General features: G+C 43.3%; 1 protein-coding gene across 1 annotated transcript in view; it reads left to right on the forward strand.

The window, feature by feature from the left end:
• Nucleotides 1-20384, forward strand: part of ZC3H3 (zinc finger CCCH-type containing 3) — a 205983-nt gene that overhangs the window by 127468 nt on the left and 58131 nt on the right. The window contains exons 5-6 of the mRNA XM_063450968.1: nucleotides 12995-13170; nucleotides 18767-18839. Of these exons, the coding sequence (XP_063307038.1) occupies nucleotides 12995-13170; nucleotides 18767-18839 (249 nt within the window). The remainder of the gene's footprint in view (nucleotides 1-12994; nucleotides 13171-18766; nucleotides 18840-20384) is intronic.

Consider the following 20384-nt stretch of genomic DNA (forward strand, 5'->3'; position numbering starts at 1 on the left):
TACACATGGAGTTCTGCCTTCTGTTTCGGGTTAGTGGCGTTCGTGCGAACAGTGGTGCTGTACGCATGAACAAGAACAGCCGGTGTGAGTGATTGAATCGACCATGCTGCCTGGGTGGCTGCGCTCTGATGCGGCATCCTCGTGGAGTGAGAGAGACTCACAATGGAAGTGCGAGGTAGGTGAGTGTGGAAGCAAGGTCCTGATAGTTCCCCTCGTCTAGGGAGTCGCCTCCGGATATGTTTTCCTCCCGCTGGAGAGTCCCTTTAAGTCCATTTTGATGTAGACAGAGGCAGTTTGTAGTCTCTCGAATAGCTGGGGAATGAGAGGGAGTGGGTATTTGTTTTTGACGGTGATCTTATTTAGCTCCCTGTAGTCCACACAAGGACGTAGACTACCGTCCATTTTCCCCACAAAAATTATTTCGTCCCCTGCTGGAGAAGTAGGTGGGATAAAAATACTTTTGCCAAATTTCCGTTGATGTATTTTTTGAGAACAAGAAGTTCTGCCATGGGGTATATTCTACCAAATGGCATGGAGGCTCTTGGTAACAGGTCTATGGGGCAATCATATTCCCTTAGTGGTGGTAAGCAATCATTACTTTTTTTTTGTCAAAAACTGCAGCTTAATCGTGATACACCTTGGGAAGTTCAACCTTTCAACCTTGTTTCATATCTAGAGTTAAAAAATGGGTCGCAAGAGAATACTGAGAACGGGCAGCAGCTGAAATAGCCTGCCCTTCGGTCGGACCCCGCTCAGTTCTCAAGCTGTTTTTTTGCTCATCTTGTGCCATTACAGAGAGAACATCTCTGAAACATATCAGACTGGTCCCACCCATACGGGCAGTCCAGATCCGAAATGCTAGCAAGTTCCCTCTGCACGAGAGACACAGCAACCCCAGATGGCACAAGATGAGCTAAAACCAGCTTGAGTTCTGAGTGGGGACCCACCGAAGGGCAGGCTATTTCAGCTGCTGTCCGTTCTCAGAATACTCTTGCGACCCATTTTTTGCTCTTCATAAGTTTAAAGGGTAATCCAGACGTGGACCCCTTGCTAACAGTGCCTAGAGAGATATCAGCTATGCCTCACTGATGATGCCTAACAAGGCTGAAACGATCGTCTGGGGTTGCTGTATCTCTCATGCAGAGAGAACTTGCTGGCATTTCGGATCTGGACTGCCCGTATGGGTGGGACCAGTCTGATATGCTTCAGATATGTTATCTCTGTAATGGCACAAGATGAGTTAAAACCAGTTTGAGTTCTAAGCGGGGACCCACCGAAAGGCAGGCTATTTCAGCTGCTGTCCGTTCTCAGAATACTCTTGCGACCCGTTTTTTGTTTCATATCTATGTCCAGTATAGAATTTATACAGCCTGTGGTAAGGTTGTTACGAAGGCAGTGAGTGGTGCATACAGTGGAGGAAAAGGATATGTTAACGGAGGTCCACTTAATAACCGGGTTGTGCTTGCGTAACCAGGGAATACCAAGAATTACCGGGAATAAAGATGAAGAGACAAGGTCGAATATAATATACTCTTTGTGTTTCCTTATAGAGACAAGAATCGGTTTGGTTTGTTTCAATAAGGGACTAGATTTCAGAAAAGACCCATCTACAACTTATATGTTTAATTGAACCTCTTCATTAATCACTGGAATTTGTACAGTAGCAGCCAAGGAGGAGTCAAGGAAGCATCCGCTTGCACCGGAGTCGATTAGTGCCCTGCATTCATGGTTAGTAGTGTTCCACTGTAAGGAGAGAGAGGCATATAAGGGGGGAGTCGTAGTATGCAGGGTAGAGGGTAGGAGAGTAATGCTTATTTGCTTACCCCTTGTGGCTCAGGGTATGTTGTGAATGTCCACAATGTTTTCTCTCTTTCTACGTTGTAATTCAACAGGGGGTAGACTACCTTGAGTCAGTCCCATGACGTGTGAAGCAGGGAGTGACTGGAACCTGGGAGGAGCAGCAGACGCTCTTACAGGCAGGGAGAGAGAGGTTGCTTTCTTATGACGTCTCTCACGTAGCCGTTTGTCGAGCTGAATGGCTTGTTGTATAATGAAAAAGTTGGCAAAGTCAGCTTTGAGTGAGTCTGAAAGACCCAAGCGGAACTGGTTGATAAGTCTGGTTTAATTCCACCGGGTATCTTTGGCATATCGTTTGAAATCGGTGATGTATTCTTCTACTGGTCTGTGTCCTGGACGTAATGCTCTGATGACTGTCTAAACATTATCCTGTCTGTTGGGATCGTCATACATGGTAGACATAAGTGGCACAAAAGAGTCCCAGCGTAGTACAACAGGATCGTTATCCCTTAATAGTTCATGTGCCCATTTTTGTGGATGGCCAGAGAGGAGGGATATCAAGGTACGTACTTTGATGGAGTCAGAGTGGTACGTGTGTGGTTGTAGATCGAACGTCCACTCACAGGAAATGATGAAGGACCAGTACTTTAAGAGAGAGCCTGTAAATTTTTCGGGCGTGGTGATCCAAGGTTCAGGTGCCATAGCTGTATCTTATGGAAGGGACACTAGATGGGCGGCTGCAGCAGACATAGGTGCCTTTGCTTGTGTTTGCAATTCTTGGACTGCTTGAGTCGGGTTGGACACTTGCTTCGTAAGGTTATCGAGCATTTCAGCCACGTCTGCGTCTGTAACAAATTGAAATCGGAATGGACAAATTCACGAGCCTGTTGGCTATTTTAGCCTGAAGTTTTTAGTTCAGTTATGACCAATTCTTCTGGTCTCCCTTCCTAACCCGGTGTTACCATGTGACAGATATCCTTTATTTTCCATGTTGTGCGATTACTTATATATACTCCCCACTTAAACAGGAGTGTAGCAAAGATTGGGTAGCCACTTACTTGAATAAATCTGTTTTCATTCCCATTTAGATTTGGGCCAGCTGGATTGTGTTCATGCAAAAAGGCAGAGAGCCCCACAGTGTGTGTTAATGCAGTGACTTTAGTAATCTCTAATATCAGTATGGTAGCGGCTGGATCAGCAGCAGGCCAGGAGGTCACAGAAAATTCCCAGAATACCCTGCCCTCTGGCAAGGTGGATTTCATGCATGTAAATACAAAAAGCATGTATGTTCCTGACGCGACTGCGCATGCTTGATGTAGAACAGCGGTAGTCAACCTTTTTGTACCGACCACCCACTAATGCATCTTTCTTTATTGTAACATTTCCGTACCGCCCACCAGTGCTGCAGTAACTTTTTAGCGCAAGTGTCTTCAGATACTCTGGTAAATAGCCACAAGCAGATTTCTTTTTCTTCAGACGTGGGTTCTAAATTTGTTGCACAATTTAACAACTACTTTTACTCTTACCACGTTTTGATCTGCACTCCACACAGTGCCTCCCCCCCTCCCATTTTTTCCCTTTTGGTACAAACACCCAAAACAACGCTGTATTGGCTGCCAATTTTTATTATGCGTCACCATAAAAGATGTTCCCCTTTTTTTCTCTACTTTTCCTGCCTTCTTCTTTTCCTGCCTTCTTCTTTAACTTCCTTATATTATATTATATCAGTATATCAGGGGTCTCTTTTTCCCCTTTCTCTTTATTCTCTCCTTCTCCTCCTTTACTTATTTTCCTTCTTTCTTTCTTTCTTTCTTTCTTTCTTTCTTTCTTTCTTTTATAAGATAACACAACTTAACTTGCCGAAACACGAGCCACTCTAAACACTGCTTTCTCTCCTCTTTTATTTTATCCCATTTTTTTCTATTTTTCTTCCCTTTTTATCTCTCTTTTTTATGCTTTTCTTTTACCTTCCTTAGGGCAATGTCCAAAAGCAAGGCTGAGATAGTTAGCCCACTTATTATTATTATTATTAGCCAACAACAATTCTCTCCTTGTCCTGCCTATAACTTTTCTTTCTCCTATATCTCCTTCTTCTGCCTGTCCCTGCTATCGTACATCAGCTCCCACTCCTCCCCCTTCCTCTTCCCATGTGTTACACTTGCTCGCGTTGGCACATTCTCGTGCGCATGCACGCATTCTCTTGTTCGTGCGCATGCATTCTCGCGTTCGTGCTTTCATGTGCATTTGTCCACTCACACCCGCCCGCCCACTCTCTCGATAGAAGGATTCAGCTTGTTGTGCCGCAGAATCCACTAACGCCCACCTAGAATCCTGCAACGCCCACTAGTGGGCAGTGGGGACCAGGTTGACTATCCATGATGTAGAATGTTTGTGGCAAACCTAGCCACTTACTGCCTGTACTTATATATCGTTTCCTATTTGCCGTATTATCTGTTTCCCCGATTGCAGGATCCATGTGTAAAGCATTCGTGTGTTACAGCACACGAATGCCGTTAGCCTTCAGCTTGGTTATCCACGAACCGTGAATCCCCGCACTGTTCGTGGAACAAGCAAAGTACCGAATGGGAGACCACCCCAGCAGGTCGTGTGTCTCCCATTAAGTACTTTGCAACATTGTAGCAATGCACAATTAATGCGTGCTGTGGGTGGCCGCCGTTCGTGTACCGAACACGTGGTGGCGGCCATCTTTGTTCTCGGAGACCCATCGGGGTTTTGTCGTTGAGTACCTGGAACTAAATTCGGCTACTCAGCAACACAAGCCCCGCTGGACTTCCAAGACGTTCGGGAGTTTTGTTCTTTCGGGACTTTTATTCCCTCAGTTGGAACGAATGTTTTAAACAAAGTGATTCTAATCGTGTGAAATGAACCACGTTCGGTTATTTGTGCTGGGATCTGAGCGCAAGTCTCCTCAATAATGCGCTCAGGTCCCAGCTATGTAATAAGGGGTTTAGGTGCCTAGCAGAAATATTATGTCCGTTATAGATTTTAATGTAAAAACTGTATTTTTCTGTACCAGGAGATAATCCCATTAACAGTGCATTCTGGGGTAATTATCACTCTGGTACAGCAGTGTATGATGGGAAATCGGCCTCTAAGCTCAGTCCCCCATGTAGTCCCCCTACTGGACAAACCCTGTAATGTGACTTGGGAAACCCCTTACATTTGTAACCGCATAAATACTGTGCCCTGTGATTAAAACCTCAGTTGACCTCCAAGCTATGTGTCGTCTAGTCTTTGGGAGGAGAGGATTATTACTACGCTACCTGTGTTTTACCTGCTTATCCTGACTAGCAGCGGAGATACTGTGGATTAACCCCTACTACTCCGCTGCAATGTTGTAATAACAATAAGTTGTATTAATGACCCTGCTGGGTTTGGAGTATTTTCTCTATTTTTGCTGCAGATAATACAGCGGTAATCTTTCTACAAGTTACTTTACAAAACAGGTGGCAGATATTAAATGCGTTGTCGTTGAACACGCAGATTCCATGTGTGCTTTTGTTTTGGTGTTGCTTCTCAATCGTCCCCCTTTACAACATGTTCTGTTCGGAAGGATTAACCCCTGTCTGTGTAGGTTGCAGCATTGCATGGGTTAAGGAGAGACTCCAGAAAGCAGCCTTATGGAGGTCAAGGACTCTGCATTGAGTGAGATTACACTGGTGGCTGCTGTAGTTTAAACACACCGATTACTTTCAGATTCATTGCAGGGAGAAGAGGTTATAGGCCGTCTGTGGATACAGCTAGCGGGCAAATTCTCATTTATGGGACAATATTCTGGCAAGCATTCCCTGTATGACGTGTGCCAGTCTCACATCAGATGTGGTTTTAATGCCCGAAATGCCTACTGACAAATATGAAAGACTCGAGTAAATATGTGAGAGCCCCATGTTGTTTTTATGGCAGATTAAGAAACCAATGAAGCATAGTTTGTGTGATAAGATGAGATTGTTTATAGTCTGTGTGAAGCCAGCGAGTTCCCAGGGTACACCCCACCTGTCCTTGCGTCCCGTCCTTTATTGAATATTGTGATTGGCTAGCTGTATGCCCATTGCCTAGCATTCTGTGTACATTCATTTTAATTGGCCTTGTCCCGTTACAAGAAACCTAGCTCAGGAGCTATTTAGTTATCTGCGTGCTTGTTGGCAAATTGCAGCGTGCAGGCTTGCATCAAAGGTAAATTGTCCAATCCAGGGCATAAAATGTCCAGTCCTACACCAATAGCCAGGCCTAAAAGTTACTCACAACTGCAAGCATGGAGAGCCGTGTCACACTTGCCATAGGTACATTTCCTTTATTCCACTCCCTAACCTTGTTCAGAGACTTTAGTGGGGAATAAATAGGAATTTACTGCAATGTACACATAAAAGATTTTATTTAACATTCCGTGATCCTGTGACTCAAATACACGTAAAACCCATATAAAACCCATGTAATATAGATCAATTCTGTGTCCTGACTAGTTTAGAATTTATTAAAACGCCACAGAGCCGTTTTCAAAGATTACAATAAAGGGCTGGAAGCTGCGGGATTAACAGGTTTGTGTAAAAGTGAAATAAAATAAGCCGGGTCTTTTTGTCTGTAATTACAGTGTTTGTGGTGTTTTGCGATACTAGACAGTCTGCAGCATTGTTCTTCATCCTACACCAGATACTGCGCAAGATGCGAAAACCAGGCTTCCAATCACAGTGAATTCTTTCACCATTTTTAGTATAATTTAAAATTAATGATGTATGCAAAATATACTGAATGTCTCGCATTCTGTCTTCACCGCTGAACATCAAGATGTTTCCTAGAATTCAGAAAAAGAATTGGTTTCTAATAAATAACAAGGAAGTAGTTTAACCCTTGGAGTATGTAAAGGAAGCCGTTACATGGCTCCCATTTATCTCTTCGTTACTAAGTCGACCCGCTGGTGATCGAGTGAACCCATTGGACAATGCTGCTCATTGTAAATTAGAATAGACCTGTACACACTGTCAGAAATGGAATGATGCCGTATCGGGTTTTATTTAATACGCATTACATATAGTATATAGTGACCATGGCCAAACCACCACATATCCTGCAGCTTCAGAGTCTGGTCCCTTCTGCAATTCCTTTTTTACTAATAGGGTTTCTCCTGCTGGGCAGTTACATATCTTGTTTGGTATTTGTATACCTTGGTTTGCACAGCTGTACATTGTTGCTTGGTGAGCTCCCCCTGCTGGTCAGTTGAGTGCTGTGGGTTGGCGAGTTGGCTTGTTATGTACCATGTCTTGCAGAGCTCCCCCTGCTGGTCAGTTGAATGCTGTGGGTTGGAGAGTTGGATTGTTTACATACTATGTCTTGCAGAACTCCCCCTGCTAGTCAGTTGAATGCTGTGGGTTGGTGAGTTGTCCTGTTACGTACCATGTCTTGCAGAGCTCCCCCTGCTGGGCAGTTGAATGCTGTGGGTTGGAGAGTTGCATTGTTACAGACCATGTCTTGCAGAGCTCACCCTGCCTAGTCAGTTGTGTTCTGAGGGTTGGCGAGTTAGCCTGTTACGTACCATGTCTTGCAGAGCTCCCTCTGCTGGGCAGTTGAATGCTGTGGGTTGGAGAGTTGGATTGTTCATACCATGTCTTGCAGAGCTCCCCCTGCTGGGCAGTTGTATGCTGTGGGTTGGAGAGTTGCATTGTTACAGACCATGTCTTGCAGAGCTCACCCTACTGGGCAGCCATGTATTATGAATTAAAGATCTTCTTTGCTGGCCAGCTGTATATCGTAATCTGGAGAAGGCACTTACTTTCGGTTTATAACACCAAGCATTTGTGGATGGAAGACTGCAGAATTTGGGTTCTAAACATTAAAATTCTGGCTCTGTGTGTGCTGTGTTTTGCCCAGAATTGACAGTGGCCAGAACAGAACATGACCACCTAAAACCAACAAAGTGGTCATAGTGCTTGGGTTAACCCTTTAAGATGGAGTGATTTGGGGGCTTAGAGCGTCCCTTTAAAGGCAGAGTGTCTTCAAGTGCTTTTATCTAAAAGCAGCCAGCTTGCAGTGACTGAATCTTTACATTTCTTGCTGACCAGTGTAAACAGAGGATAAAGATATATCCATAAGAGAGATGCTGAATGTATTTTATATTTATCCTAATAAACATTTTTACCAGTTTGTTACTCTCGGCCTTCATTGCCCGAGGAGATTCTTAAATAAAATGTGAATTGTAAACATTTTGAGTTAATCGACCCTACTATTCTACTATAATCTTGAACGATCCGTAAAACGCCTCTTTGTTTTACATGTTAGGATAATGGTTTATCTTTGTCGCAATTTCTGAAAAGGATCAATTTGAAATCTTAATTGTTTCATAAAAATGCTTGTGCTCCCCTGTAATTTCATCAAACCCTTTTATTACAGGGAACACCCCTGCTCTCTAAATGGCTGAAGGGTTGTGCGGGCTGGGAGGTTAAATAATAGATGGTCCATTTGCACCGGCATGTGGAAATTTGTACTGACAGTGAGAACAGGAAATCTATCGACCATCCTAAGAACTAAAGGAAAATATCTCAGCAGTTCTTAAACAAGCTTTTTATTACTTTCAACTGATTGCTTAGTGATTTTCGGGTATGACTTGCAATGGATACATAAACATGGTATCATCATTGCTTTTTTGGAACATGAGCAATGGGTCGCTCAGAACTTTCTATTACTGGCCCAGCCTCAGTACTGCTACACAGGTCTGCAGATCCCATCCTGGGAAAGGTTTCAGCCGGCTGAAAGAGCTTTAGAGGGGTACACATAATACACATAATAAAACACAGAGCGAGACACATGCTTCGAGAGATTTAGGTTTTGTGCAAATATTGGCACTTTATATTTCAAAACGTTTGCATTGTAAAACCAAATCTCTCTGAAAACAGGTTAAAAATGAAAATATAAAATCGAGATATCTGTAGCTTGATTAGGACATAAGTGTTTTTCCTATAATGGTCTAAACGTGCTGAATACAGAACTTTATTCAAACAAACATTCTGTCTGAGGGACGACAAGGGGGAGCCGACCCAAAAAGCTTTTTCAATCTCAATTAATTTGGCATTGCGGTGGTACTTTACTGTACTTTCCGAATTTCAGTTTTTAATTTAATAAATAGATAAAACGCCTCTTGCTTTGAGACCGAGCATATGTCCGCTATATGTAGCTTTCTATGGTATGTGCTGCCGTCGAATCCCTGTGACTTACATTGTGCTGCACTTTTCTCTCTTCTATCCAGGAAAAAGGAGGGTAAATTGAATGATTGATTCTCGTTGCATTAGGCCATCTATAGCCTATTATTTTAGTATTTAATTTTTTATCATACCCACCCGTTTTATCTCTATAGTATTGCTAGGAAATAAAAAAGCGATCCCTCACCCCCGTACATTCAAGGTTATGGTGATAAATTCAGCAGCATTGTCACTCGGGCTCACAGTGAATTGCTGGACGCTTTGGGCTGAGAGGGAGATAATTTGCTGCTGTATTTCAAATGGATTAGAAATGATTTTGAAAGGATAGTTCATGCCTCCTATTACAAGGGCTGCAAAGAGGACCATCTTAGGGCAGTGTTCTCTCCCAAGCCTTTATTACCAGCGTTAATGAAATGTTCCTGTCAGCGGGCCGCGGCGGTCACAGCGATGAGGGAAGTGTTTAGTGGCGACGCTCTGTGTAGTAGAAAAAGGGATGTGTTAAGGGCAAACATTTCCACCAGGTCCTTGGCCCTGCAATAAGCTCATTAATTTTTATCCTCTGTACTCGGCACAGTTCATTTCATGCGCCCAGCCTCTTCTATTACGGTAACAATGCCGCGCCGGGCAGTGAGACAGGCCGAGGTGCTCCCCTCCTGCCACTCACTGTCTCGTACAAGGATAATTCTCTATTATCTCGGAAGACGTGGTCCGTGATGAATTATCCTACTAGCGTGGGCATTAACCCGCCAACTGCCGGAGAACAGCAATCTGTATAAACATTAGGAAATGATGAATGCCATCACTTTGTGCCAGCTAATTAGCCTATGTTTATCAGGATTTTAAATGAATAGTTATAGGTTTGGTGTGTTTTTTTTTTTTTGTGTGTGTGTAGAGTACATTTACAGAGGGTCGAAACCTTTTTGATAAACCGTAAATCAGGAGGAATTGTAAAAGCCAGACCGAATTGCCATTAACCCTATTGGTGCAGCAGAATTGACACAGGTGTGGGACAGTCTGGCTCTCCAGCAGTAGTAGTGGAGGCGGGTAGTAGCACCAGGTGGATCAACTTTTTGACTGCTTACAGTGTTGGAGGGGGGCTTCACCATGGTACACCATTGTTGTTATGGTGCTTGGAGAGTTTGTTTAAATGTAAAACGTACCAGGCTAAAAGCCCTTCCTATGTATAGCTTGTAGGGAAGAAGGGATAGAGGGATATGATAAATGTGGTACCTTATAGTTCTCAAAATAACTGACGTTTTTTCAGGAGTATAGGTTTACCCCCATCATTGTCAGCACTGTGCACCCACCTTTGATTTTATATATATATATATTAAAGTTTTAATAAAGCATGCTTACCTTGTTTCTGCCTTAAAGGGACACTATAGTCACTAGAACAACTACAGCTTATTGAATTTGTTTTGGTGAGTAGAATAGTTTCCTTCAGGCTTTTTGCTGTAAACACTGTCTTTTCAGAGAAAATGCAGTGTTTACATTACAGCCTAGTGATAACTTCCCTGGCCACTCCTCAGATGGCTGTTAGAGATCATTCCTGGGTCATGGCTGCCTAAAATGCATCCAAACATTCAGTATCTCCTCCCTCTGCATGCAGACACTGAACTTTCCTCATAGAGATTCATTGATTCAATTTGTCTCTATGAGGAGATGCTGATTGGCCAGGGCTGTGTTTGAATCATGCTGGCTCTGCCCCTGATCTGCCTCCTTGTCAGTCTCAGCCAATCCTATGGGGAAGCATTGTGATTGGATCAGGCCACCACTTCTAATGATGTCAGCAGACTGCTTGTTTTTCTGAGTCTAACAGGATTGAATACTGTAAGATTTTTACTATATTTATGGAGGCATGAGGGGCCCTGGAGGCTAGATGGTGGTTTTAACCCTATAGGGTCAGGAATACATGTTTGTGTTACTGACCCTATAATGATCCTTTAAAAGATACCGGCATGCTTGTTACTGCATCCCTCCAATGACATACCGCTATGAGAAGCATTGATTGCGGGACTGAGCTTCACTCGGTTCACACAGCGGAATCGCTATCAGGAGGACTGCCACTAGGTGTGTTTAAATCTAGAATGGAAACATTGGTTTCTAAAAATGACAGGCCACTTTATTGATATTATAATAATTCTTTAATATGTATAGCTAGAGTTTAACTTTGATTGAAAACACAATGATTAGACCATACCTTACACTGTGTGTTATATGAGGACACAATGATTACACCGTATCTTACACTGTGTGTTATATGAGGACACAATGATTAGACCATACCTTACACTGTGTGTTATATGAGGACACAATGATTAGACTGTACCTTACACTGTGTGTTATATGAGGACACAATGATTACACCGTACCTTACACTGTGTGTGTTATATGAGGACACAATGATTACACCGTACCTTACACTGTGTGTTATATGAGGACACAATGATTAGACTGTACCTTACACTGTGTGTTATATGAGGACACAATGATTAGACCGTACCTTACACTGTGTGTTATATGAGGACACAATGATTAGACCGTACCTTACACTGTGTGTTATATGAGGACACAATGATTAGACCATACCTTACACTGTGTGTGTTATATGAGGACACAATGATTACACCGTACCTTACACTGTGTGTTATATGAGGACACAATGATTAGACTGTACCTTACACTGTGTGTTATATGAGGACACAATGATTACACCGTACCTTACACTGTGTGTGTTATATGAGGACACAATGATTACACCGTACCTTACACTGTGTGTTATATGAGGACACAATGATTAGACTGTACCTTACACTGTGTGTTATATGAGGACACAATGATTAGACCGTACCTTACACTGTGTGTTATATGAGGACACAATGATTAGACCGTACCTTACACTGTGTGTTATATGAGGACACAATGATTAGACCATACCTTACACTGTGTGTGTTATATGAGGACACAATGATTACACCGTACCTTACACTGTGTGTTATATGAGGACACAATGATTAGACCGTACCTTACACTGTGTGTTATATGAGGACACAATGATTAGACCGTACCTTACACTGTGTGTGTTATATGAGGACACAATGATTACACCGTACCTTACACTGTGTGTTATATGAGGACACAATGATTAGACTGTACCTTACACTGTGTGTTATATGAGGACACAATGATTACACCGTACCTTACACTGTGTGTGTTATATGAGGACACAATGATTAGACCGTACCTTACACTGTGTGTTATATGAGGACACAATGATTACACCGTACCTTACACTGTGTGTGTTATATGAGGACACAATGATTACACCGTACCTTACACTGTGTGTTATATGAGGACACAATGATTAGACTGTACCTTACACTGTGTGTTATATGAGGACACAATGATTAGACCGTACCTTACACTGTGTGTTATATGAGGACACAATGATTAGACCGTACCTTACACTGTGTGTTATATGAGGACACAATGATTAGACCGTACTTTACACTGTGTGTTATATGAGGACACAATGATTAGACTGTACCTTACACTGTGTGTTATATGAGGACACAATGATTAGACCGTACCTTACACTGTGTGTTATATGAGGACACAATGATTAGACTGTACCTTACACTGTGTGTTATATGAGGACACAATGATTAGACCGTACCTTACACTGTGTGTTATATGAGGACACAATGATTAGACCATACCTTACACTGTGTGTTATATGAGGACACAATGATTAGACTGTACCTTACACTGTGTGTTATATGAGGACACAATGATTAGACCATACCTTACACTGTGTGTTATATAAAGACATAATGATTAGACTGTACCTTACACTGTGTGTTATATAAAGACATAATGATTAGACCTTACACTGTGTGTTAATGTTTGGGTTCCCTCTCTGTCAGGCTGGCATGGAATCCGACACAATATGGGTATTTTCTGATTAATAACATTTTGTTTTTTCTCAGGCTGCTGTTAAACCGAATTCGTCAGCTTTCCCCCGGCGCCAGGTTTAACCCAAGCCAACAGAGATGGCGGAGTGGCGGCCTATGCTGTATCGGAGGCGTTATGTATAGGGTGTCTGCCAACAAGCTTTCCAAAACATGGAGTCCTGGCACAGCCAGCAAGCAGACACCTAGAGCAGGTAATATAGTGCTACTGTTTGTATGGCTTACCAAACTGGCATTCAACCAGTATTCCCATAAACATGCGTATCATGCCCACCGTATCGTTGGCACAATCGTTTCAGAATGTTTTATTAATCTAATAAGGGTGTTTCCAAATTCGAGACAGAACTTAAAGGACCACTATAGTGTCAGGAAAACATACAGGTTTTCCTGGCACTATAGTGCCCTGAGGGTGCACCCACCCTCAGGGCCCCCCTCCCGCCGGGCTCTGGAGAGAGGAAGGGGTTAAACACTTGCCTTTCTCCAGCGCCGGGCAGGGAGCATTCCTCCTCCTTTCCTCCTTCCTCGCGACGTCATCGGCTGAATGCGCATGCATGGCAGGAGCCGCGCGCGCATTCAGCCAGTCTCATAGGAAGGCATTTACAATGCTTTCCTATGGACGCTGGTGTCTTCTCACTGTGATTTTCACAGTGAGAAGCACGCAAGCGCCTCTAGCGGCTGTCAATGAGACAGAGGATTTGGAGGCTGGATTAACCCTAATATAAACATAGCAGTTTCTCTGAAACTGCTATGTTTATAATAAAAAGGGTTAATCCTAGAGGGACCTGGCACCCAGACCACTTCATTAAGTGGTCTGGGTGCCTAGAGTGGTCCTTTAAACTGTAAAACACCACTTTCTCACTGTCTGTCATTCCACTGCTCGGCGATGACCAAATGTACGTCTTTCATCTTATCCGTAAATCCGGAGCACCCCGAGTAGGTGGGCATTGATAGGTTAGAAACCTGCTGTAATTATTATGGGACAGCGCGCTGTGTAATGAAGAAATCCCTATACCGGACTTGTATTATAGCGCATGTTATCAGGGCTGTGAGTTGGAGTCAAAAGCTATTTGTGTCGAGTCGTTAAAAATGCACTTTGATATAAAACATTTCAAAAAATAATTTTTTATGGGAATATGAAACACTAAATATGTCCATCAAGCATATTGACGAGCATTATTTCACCTGATTTACCGTAATGAAGATACAGGAGGTTTTCCTCTTTATATTGCCCAAATGCATTGAATTCTGTTGAGTATTGAACAAATACCTAAGCAAACACTGCATTATGTGAGGGAGCACATCAGATGGAACGGGGAACATGAAAGTCAGGAATAACTTAGAAGTATCGCTGTTCTGTCAGCAACTGATCATCAACCAGATTTCGTTGTTGGATTGTCCCGATTTGGAATTGAACTTCTGCCAGGCCAACTACAGAGACAACCAAGGGAAACGGCTCATAGGTGTCTCCTGCCTCTCGTGTGTTTAACAAGCTGTCTGCCTGGTGTATCTAGGAGCCATGCCTCATGGTCACAGGTTGTGTGCTTGCAGTACTCTGAGCTGTCTAAGGATGTCGGGGAGATAAATGTTTCCTGTAAATTATACCGTATGATCCCGTTATAAGCTGAGCCGCGGGGGGGCGGGGGGCGGGGGGGGTTGGGGGTTAGCCTGTAATCAGTATTTATGTGAGTGCTGCTGAATAAAGTTTCCACTTTCATGTAATCTTGCATTAAAATGGCTGCAGAACTGTCCCCTTCCTGCATGCAGAGCTTTGGGAGAGACAACAGCTGGCATAAAGGGCATGTAATGCTAACAGGTTGGCCCAGATCGCTTTCCTATTAATCACAACACTTGATTCCCCTCTCAGTCTCTATTTGGGAGATTACCGTATGGTTAATCTGACATGCTGTTAGCAGACACCATCCACTGGACTACACTCGATGAGTTATACCTGAATGGGGTGACGAGAGACGCCAAACACCCATTACTGACATAGTCTGTGCAGTCCCTGCCAAGACGCATCCATCTATCACTAGGACAGAACGACAGGTCTCCGTACACAGCACGGACCATCTGCTAGTCTCGCCAGGTCCCTGTTATACCCAGTCTGACCAGCTTACAATATCAGACCATGTCCAAGTGCCACGGTATCCGTAGGGCACAGGGGAGCGAGGGTTAAATATGATAACCAAATTCAAATGGATAATTTTTTTTACTGTGGATCATTCTAATCTCTTCATTTAACCCTTTGAGAGCCATCGTCGTGTCCAGCAGATTTTATGACATGGCTGTTTTGACAAAAAAATTTAGTTCCATAGTCCACAAAGCTTAGTGAATAACTATAACCTGTTCTATGAGAGAACTTTTTATTAAATCTCCCGTTGAAGTGGGTTTCGGGACGGACAAGTTCAGAAATGAATTTCACCTGGCTGCCTTTCATTAAGCATCTCATGTAATATTGTGTATTTTAGCTTATTCACAGACACTACTTGTTGTTGATTTTTTTTTTCCCCGGGTGTTTGTATTATAGTGGAGCAATCAGCAGGAGCATTAGTTTCCATAGCAACTGCTCCACTTTGCCCCATGAATTGCCAATTACACCCATTGACCTCCGACCAGAGTGCAACCCTGCAGGCAGCGGGAGAGACTGAATGACTTGTGCTCACATTCTTTGGTACCAGCACACATCAGAATATCAGACGGATTGTGTTCTGCTTCTCACTGGCGCCGTGGAGCGATACACGTTTAGTAGAGATGGGTTTTATAGTTTGTAGGTAATGTCTTTAAACGTTAACTTGCGAACGTGGCAGTTTGTGGTGTAATTTTATCTCTCTAGTCTGTACCAGTACCAGTGTGGGAGATTTTGTAATGGCTGTTAAGCTGTCTCGACACAGAGTTCATTATTAAAAAGTTTCTGGAGCGATGTGATTGTCAGCTCTTTGGGAACAACTGATTAGCTTGGTTCAGTCGTGCTGATGATGATGAAGCGGATCCTGGTTGTGCTGATGCTGCATTAGGTGCTTGACGTGTAACTGTCATTAGGCACGACGCATCCTGTCTGGGTGCGGATAACCGTACCAAGAAGAGAACGAGCACCAGGGTACCATTACATTTCCAGCCCAAATAAGATCGGCGGCACACAGATGTTGGCACGGCTCAGTGCACCCCCAGGATGCTGACAGACAAGTTAAAGGCCGCTCTTCTGCCAGCGACACCATCATCGTACCCACGCACACAGCAGATGGGGCACCCTCATCACCAGCCAGGCGAGTGACAGCTCACGGCCAGGACACACTATCAAATCCCACTCACTCATTCAGTAACACGCCACGGCTGGCAGGTGACTGATTAGGACATTGTCACACCACCTGGGACAAGGTTCCCCGTAATTTTATTTTATTTAATATTTGTTTTATTTTTTGTCACATGATGATTATTTTACACTGTCCCATGTTCACACAAATCCTCCTCCGTGTGTGGACTGAAAACTAAGGACCGTTCTGAAAATTCTGATCCATATAAGGTAGGCATTACTACCCTCAAAGAGTTAAACAAGACATATTGCACAGTATCCTACTTCAAAATATGATTAACCCCTTTTTATCTCCTTGCAATGTTCTGTGTTCAATTACAAGTACTGTACTAGTGTCACGTGTGGGCTTATCGCTGCTTTGTTATATAGCGGTCCCATTAAATGTCTGAAATTTGTTTGATCTATTTAAAGCGGGATTAGCTGCTTCCTCGCTGCTCTCAGTCCCTGTGATACTTTTGAGCATTAACATTAATCCAGTTTTTGTTCATACTTTTTAAAACCGTGTCATGCCACCTAGAGTTCTCCCCAGAGAATCGAGAGAGTTAGGTCGCAAGTTTAACGTTACATAGCTACACCCTGAAGTAATAACCTCATCCTTTCCATGGGTTCTGTCCATCTCCCAGTGATTGCTTCGATCCCTTAAACATGGAAACATAGAATGTGACGGCAGATAAGAACCATTCGGCCCATCTAGTCTGCCCAGTTTTCTAAATACTTTCATTAGTCCGTGGCCTTATCTTATAGTTAGGATAGCCTTATGCCTATCCCACGCATGCTTAAACTCCTTCACTGTGTTAACCTCTACCACTTCAGCTGGAAGGCTATTCCATGCATCCACTACCCTCTCAGTAAAGTAATACTTCTTGATATTATTTTTAAACCTTTGTCCCTCTAATTTAAGACTATGTCATCAAGTGTCCACAAGTGTGGATGGTATTTTTTATTTAATGACCACCTATAATAAACAAGCCGCAACATGACGTGTAATATTTCTTTAAGATATGATTACATGGGCTGTACAGAGACATGTGTCCATCAAGTTCAGCCTTCTTCACATTTGTTTTTTGCTTTTGATCCAAAAGGCAAAAAATCCAGTTTAAAGGACCACTATAGTGCCAGGAAAACAAACTCGTTTTCCTGGCACTATGGGGTCATTAGGTCCCCCTCACCCTCAGGGTCCCACTCCCGCTGGGATAAAGAGGTTAGAACCCCTTCGGCCACTTGCCTTTCTCCAGCACCGGGCTCCTTCCGTACTGGGGAACTCTCCTCCCTCTTCCGACGTCAGCGCGCGCATTCAAACCGCTCATAGGAAGGCATTTCTCAATGCTTTACTATGGACGTCCAGCGTCTTCTCACTGTGATTTTCACAGTGAGAAGCGCCTCTAGCGGCTGTCCATTAGAGGCTGGATTAACCCTCAGTGAAACATAGCAGTTTCTCTAAAACTGCTATGTTTGAAGCTGCAGGGTTAACACTAGATGGACCTGGCACCCAGACCACTTCATTGAGCTGAAGTGATCTGGGTGCCTATAGTGGTCCTTCAACTTAATTCAATAAATCATCATAATGCACACTCCAATTCATCAGAGATCTTAAAACATTGGTTCTGTTGCGGTTCATGATCGTACCCTTAGGGTGGGACTCTGCCTTCTTCCTTATATTCTCTTAGTGACTTGAAAAGATTAAAGGGACACAGGACCATTTGTGCAGAATGCAAATGGGCAAGTTAAAATATCGTAAACTTGCTCACCTTGTTCTGACCTAAATGTACCTGGCTTTAGGTATATGTAACCTGGATGTTTATTAAGGGTCACTTCAACCACCCTTGTAATACGAAGTAGAGGCTCCAGAGGATTCCAGCAAAAAATAATTTAATTTAAAAAAAATACTTGAAAAGGTACAAAGACCCTTAAAATGAAATGATAAAACCCAGTCATTGAAGAATCATCCTCATCCATCAAAGCATTTTGTCACTGGAGGTATATATAAAAACCGCTTACAAAATCTGCAGCTCTCTTGTCTGCAGCCTTTTCAAGCCTTCCCCTTCTAACCCCGCCCAAACTTTTTGTGGCTGTCCAATCACAGACTTCCCAATGCAGCTCAATGAGAAGTCTTTGCAAGGCAGGTGCTCTAGGCAATTGCTGCCTCTTGAGTTTAGTTCCACTGAGCTAACCAAACCAGGAAGTAACAGGACCGGGTGTGTGATTGACAGCCAAGGGGGGTGTAACAAGCTTAATTTATAAAAGTAACAATTTCTATTGAAATTTTAAAATTTTGTAAAATGAAAAGAGGACACACTTTACACATTAATAACTTCGACTAAACTGCTTTAGGCATTCATTTAATGGTGAGAGAAATCTCTAATGTGATCTCATGGAGGGGAAACTCTGCTCATGTTAAATCCAGTTGTCTCATGTCTCAGGAAGGTGGAAGGGTCTCACATGTCTAATCGGTTTTCTCTCCAATCTCTCTCTTCCTCCAGGGAAAGGGGATCTCGGCAGCACCGGTTCATTTTACGGCAGCAGATCACCCACCTCGAGCCAGTACATTGCAAGGTTTGTGTTTTGTAGATTATCGAACATGAAATCCGCCGTCAGTCTATAAGCATGGGATCAATGTGTACCCCCCACATGCAGGTTTATAAACTAATAGCATGGGAACAATGTGTGCCCCGCACATGCAGGTTTATAAACTAATAGCATGGGAACAATGTGTGCCCTGCACATGCAGGTTTATAAACTAATAGCAAGGGGACAATGTGTGCCCCGCACATGCAGGTTTATAAACTAATAGCATGGGGACAATGTGTGCCCTGCACATGCAGGTTTATAAACTAATAGCATGGGAACAATGTGTGCCCCGCACATGCAGGTTTATAAACTAATAGCATGGGAACAATGTGTGCCCTGCACATGCAGGTTTATAGACTAATAGCATGGGAACAATGTGTGCCCCCCACATGCAGGTTTATAAACCAATAGCATGGGGACAATGTGTGCCCCCCACATGCAGGTTTATAAACCAATAGCATGGGAACAATGTGTGCCCCCCACATGCAGGTTTATAAACCAATAGCATGGGAACAATGTGTGCCCCGCACATGCAGGTTTATAAACTAATAGCGTGGGAACGATGTGTGCCCCCCACATGCAGGTTTATAAACTAATAGCATGGGAACAATGTGTGCCCTGCACATGCAGGTTTATAAACTAATAGCATGGGAACAATGTGTGCCCTGCACATGCAGGTTTATAAACTAATAGCATGGGAACAATGTGCGCCCTGCACATGCAGGTTTATAAACTAATAGCATGGGAACAATGTGTGCCCCGCACATGCAGGTTTATAAACTAATAGCATGGGAACAATGTGTGCCCTGCACATGCAGGTTTATAAACTAATAGCATGGGAACAATGTGTGCCCCCCACATGCAGGTTTATAATCTAATAGCATGGGGACAATGTGTGCCCCGCACATGCAGGTTTATAAACTAATAGCATGGGGACAATGTGTGCCCTGCACATGCAAGTTTTATAATCTAATAGCATGGGAACAATGTGTCCCCCCCACATGCAGGTTTATAAACTAATAGCATGAGGACAATGTGTGCCCCCCACATGCAGGTTTATAAACTAATATCATGGGAACAATGTGTGCCCCGCACATGCAGGTTTATAAACTAATAGCATGGGAACAATGTGTGCCCCGCACATGCAGGTTTATAAACTAATAGCATGGGAACAATGTGTGCCCCGCACATGCAGGTTTATAAACTAATAGCATGGGAACAATGTGTGCCCCCCACATGCAGGTTTATAATCTAATAGCATGGGAACAATGTGTGCCCCCCACATGCAGGTTTATAAACTAATAGCATGGGGACAATGTGTGCCCCGCACATGCAGGTTTATAAACTAATAGCATGGGAACAATGTGTGCCCTGCACATGCAGGTTTATAAACTAATAGCATGGGGACAATGTGTGCCCCGCACATGCAGGTTTATAAACTAATAGCATGGGAACAATGTGTGCCCCGCACATGCAGGTTTATAAACTAATAGCATGGGAACAATGTGTGCCCTGCACATGCAGGTTTAT

The sequence above is a fragment of the Pelobates fuscus genome, chromosome 4 (assembly GCF_036172605.1).
Source record: "Pelobates fuscus isolate aPelFus1 chromosome 4, aPelFus1.pri, whole genome shotgun sequence".
Taxonomy (NCBI): Eukaryota; Metazoa; Chordata; class Amphibia; order Anura; family Pelobatidae; genus Pelobates; species Pelobates fuscus.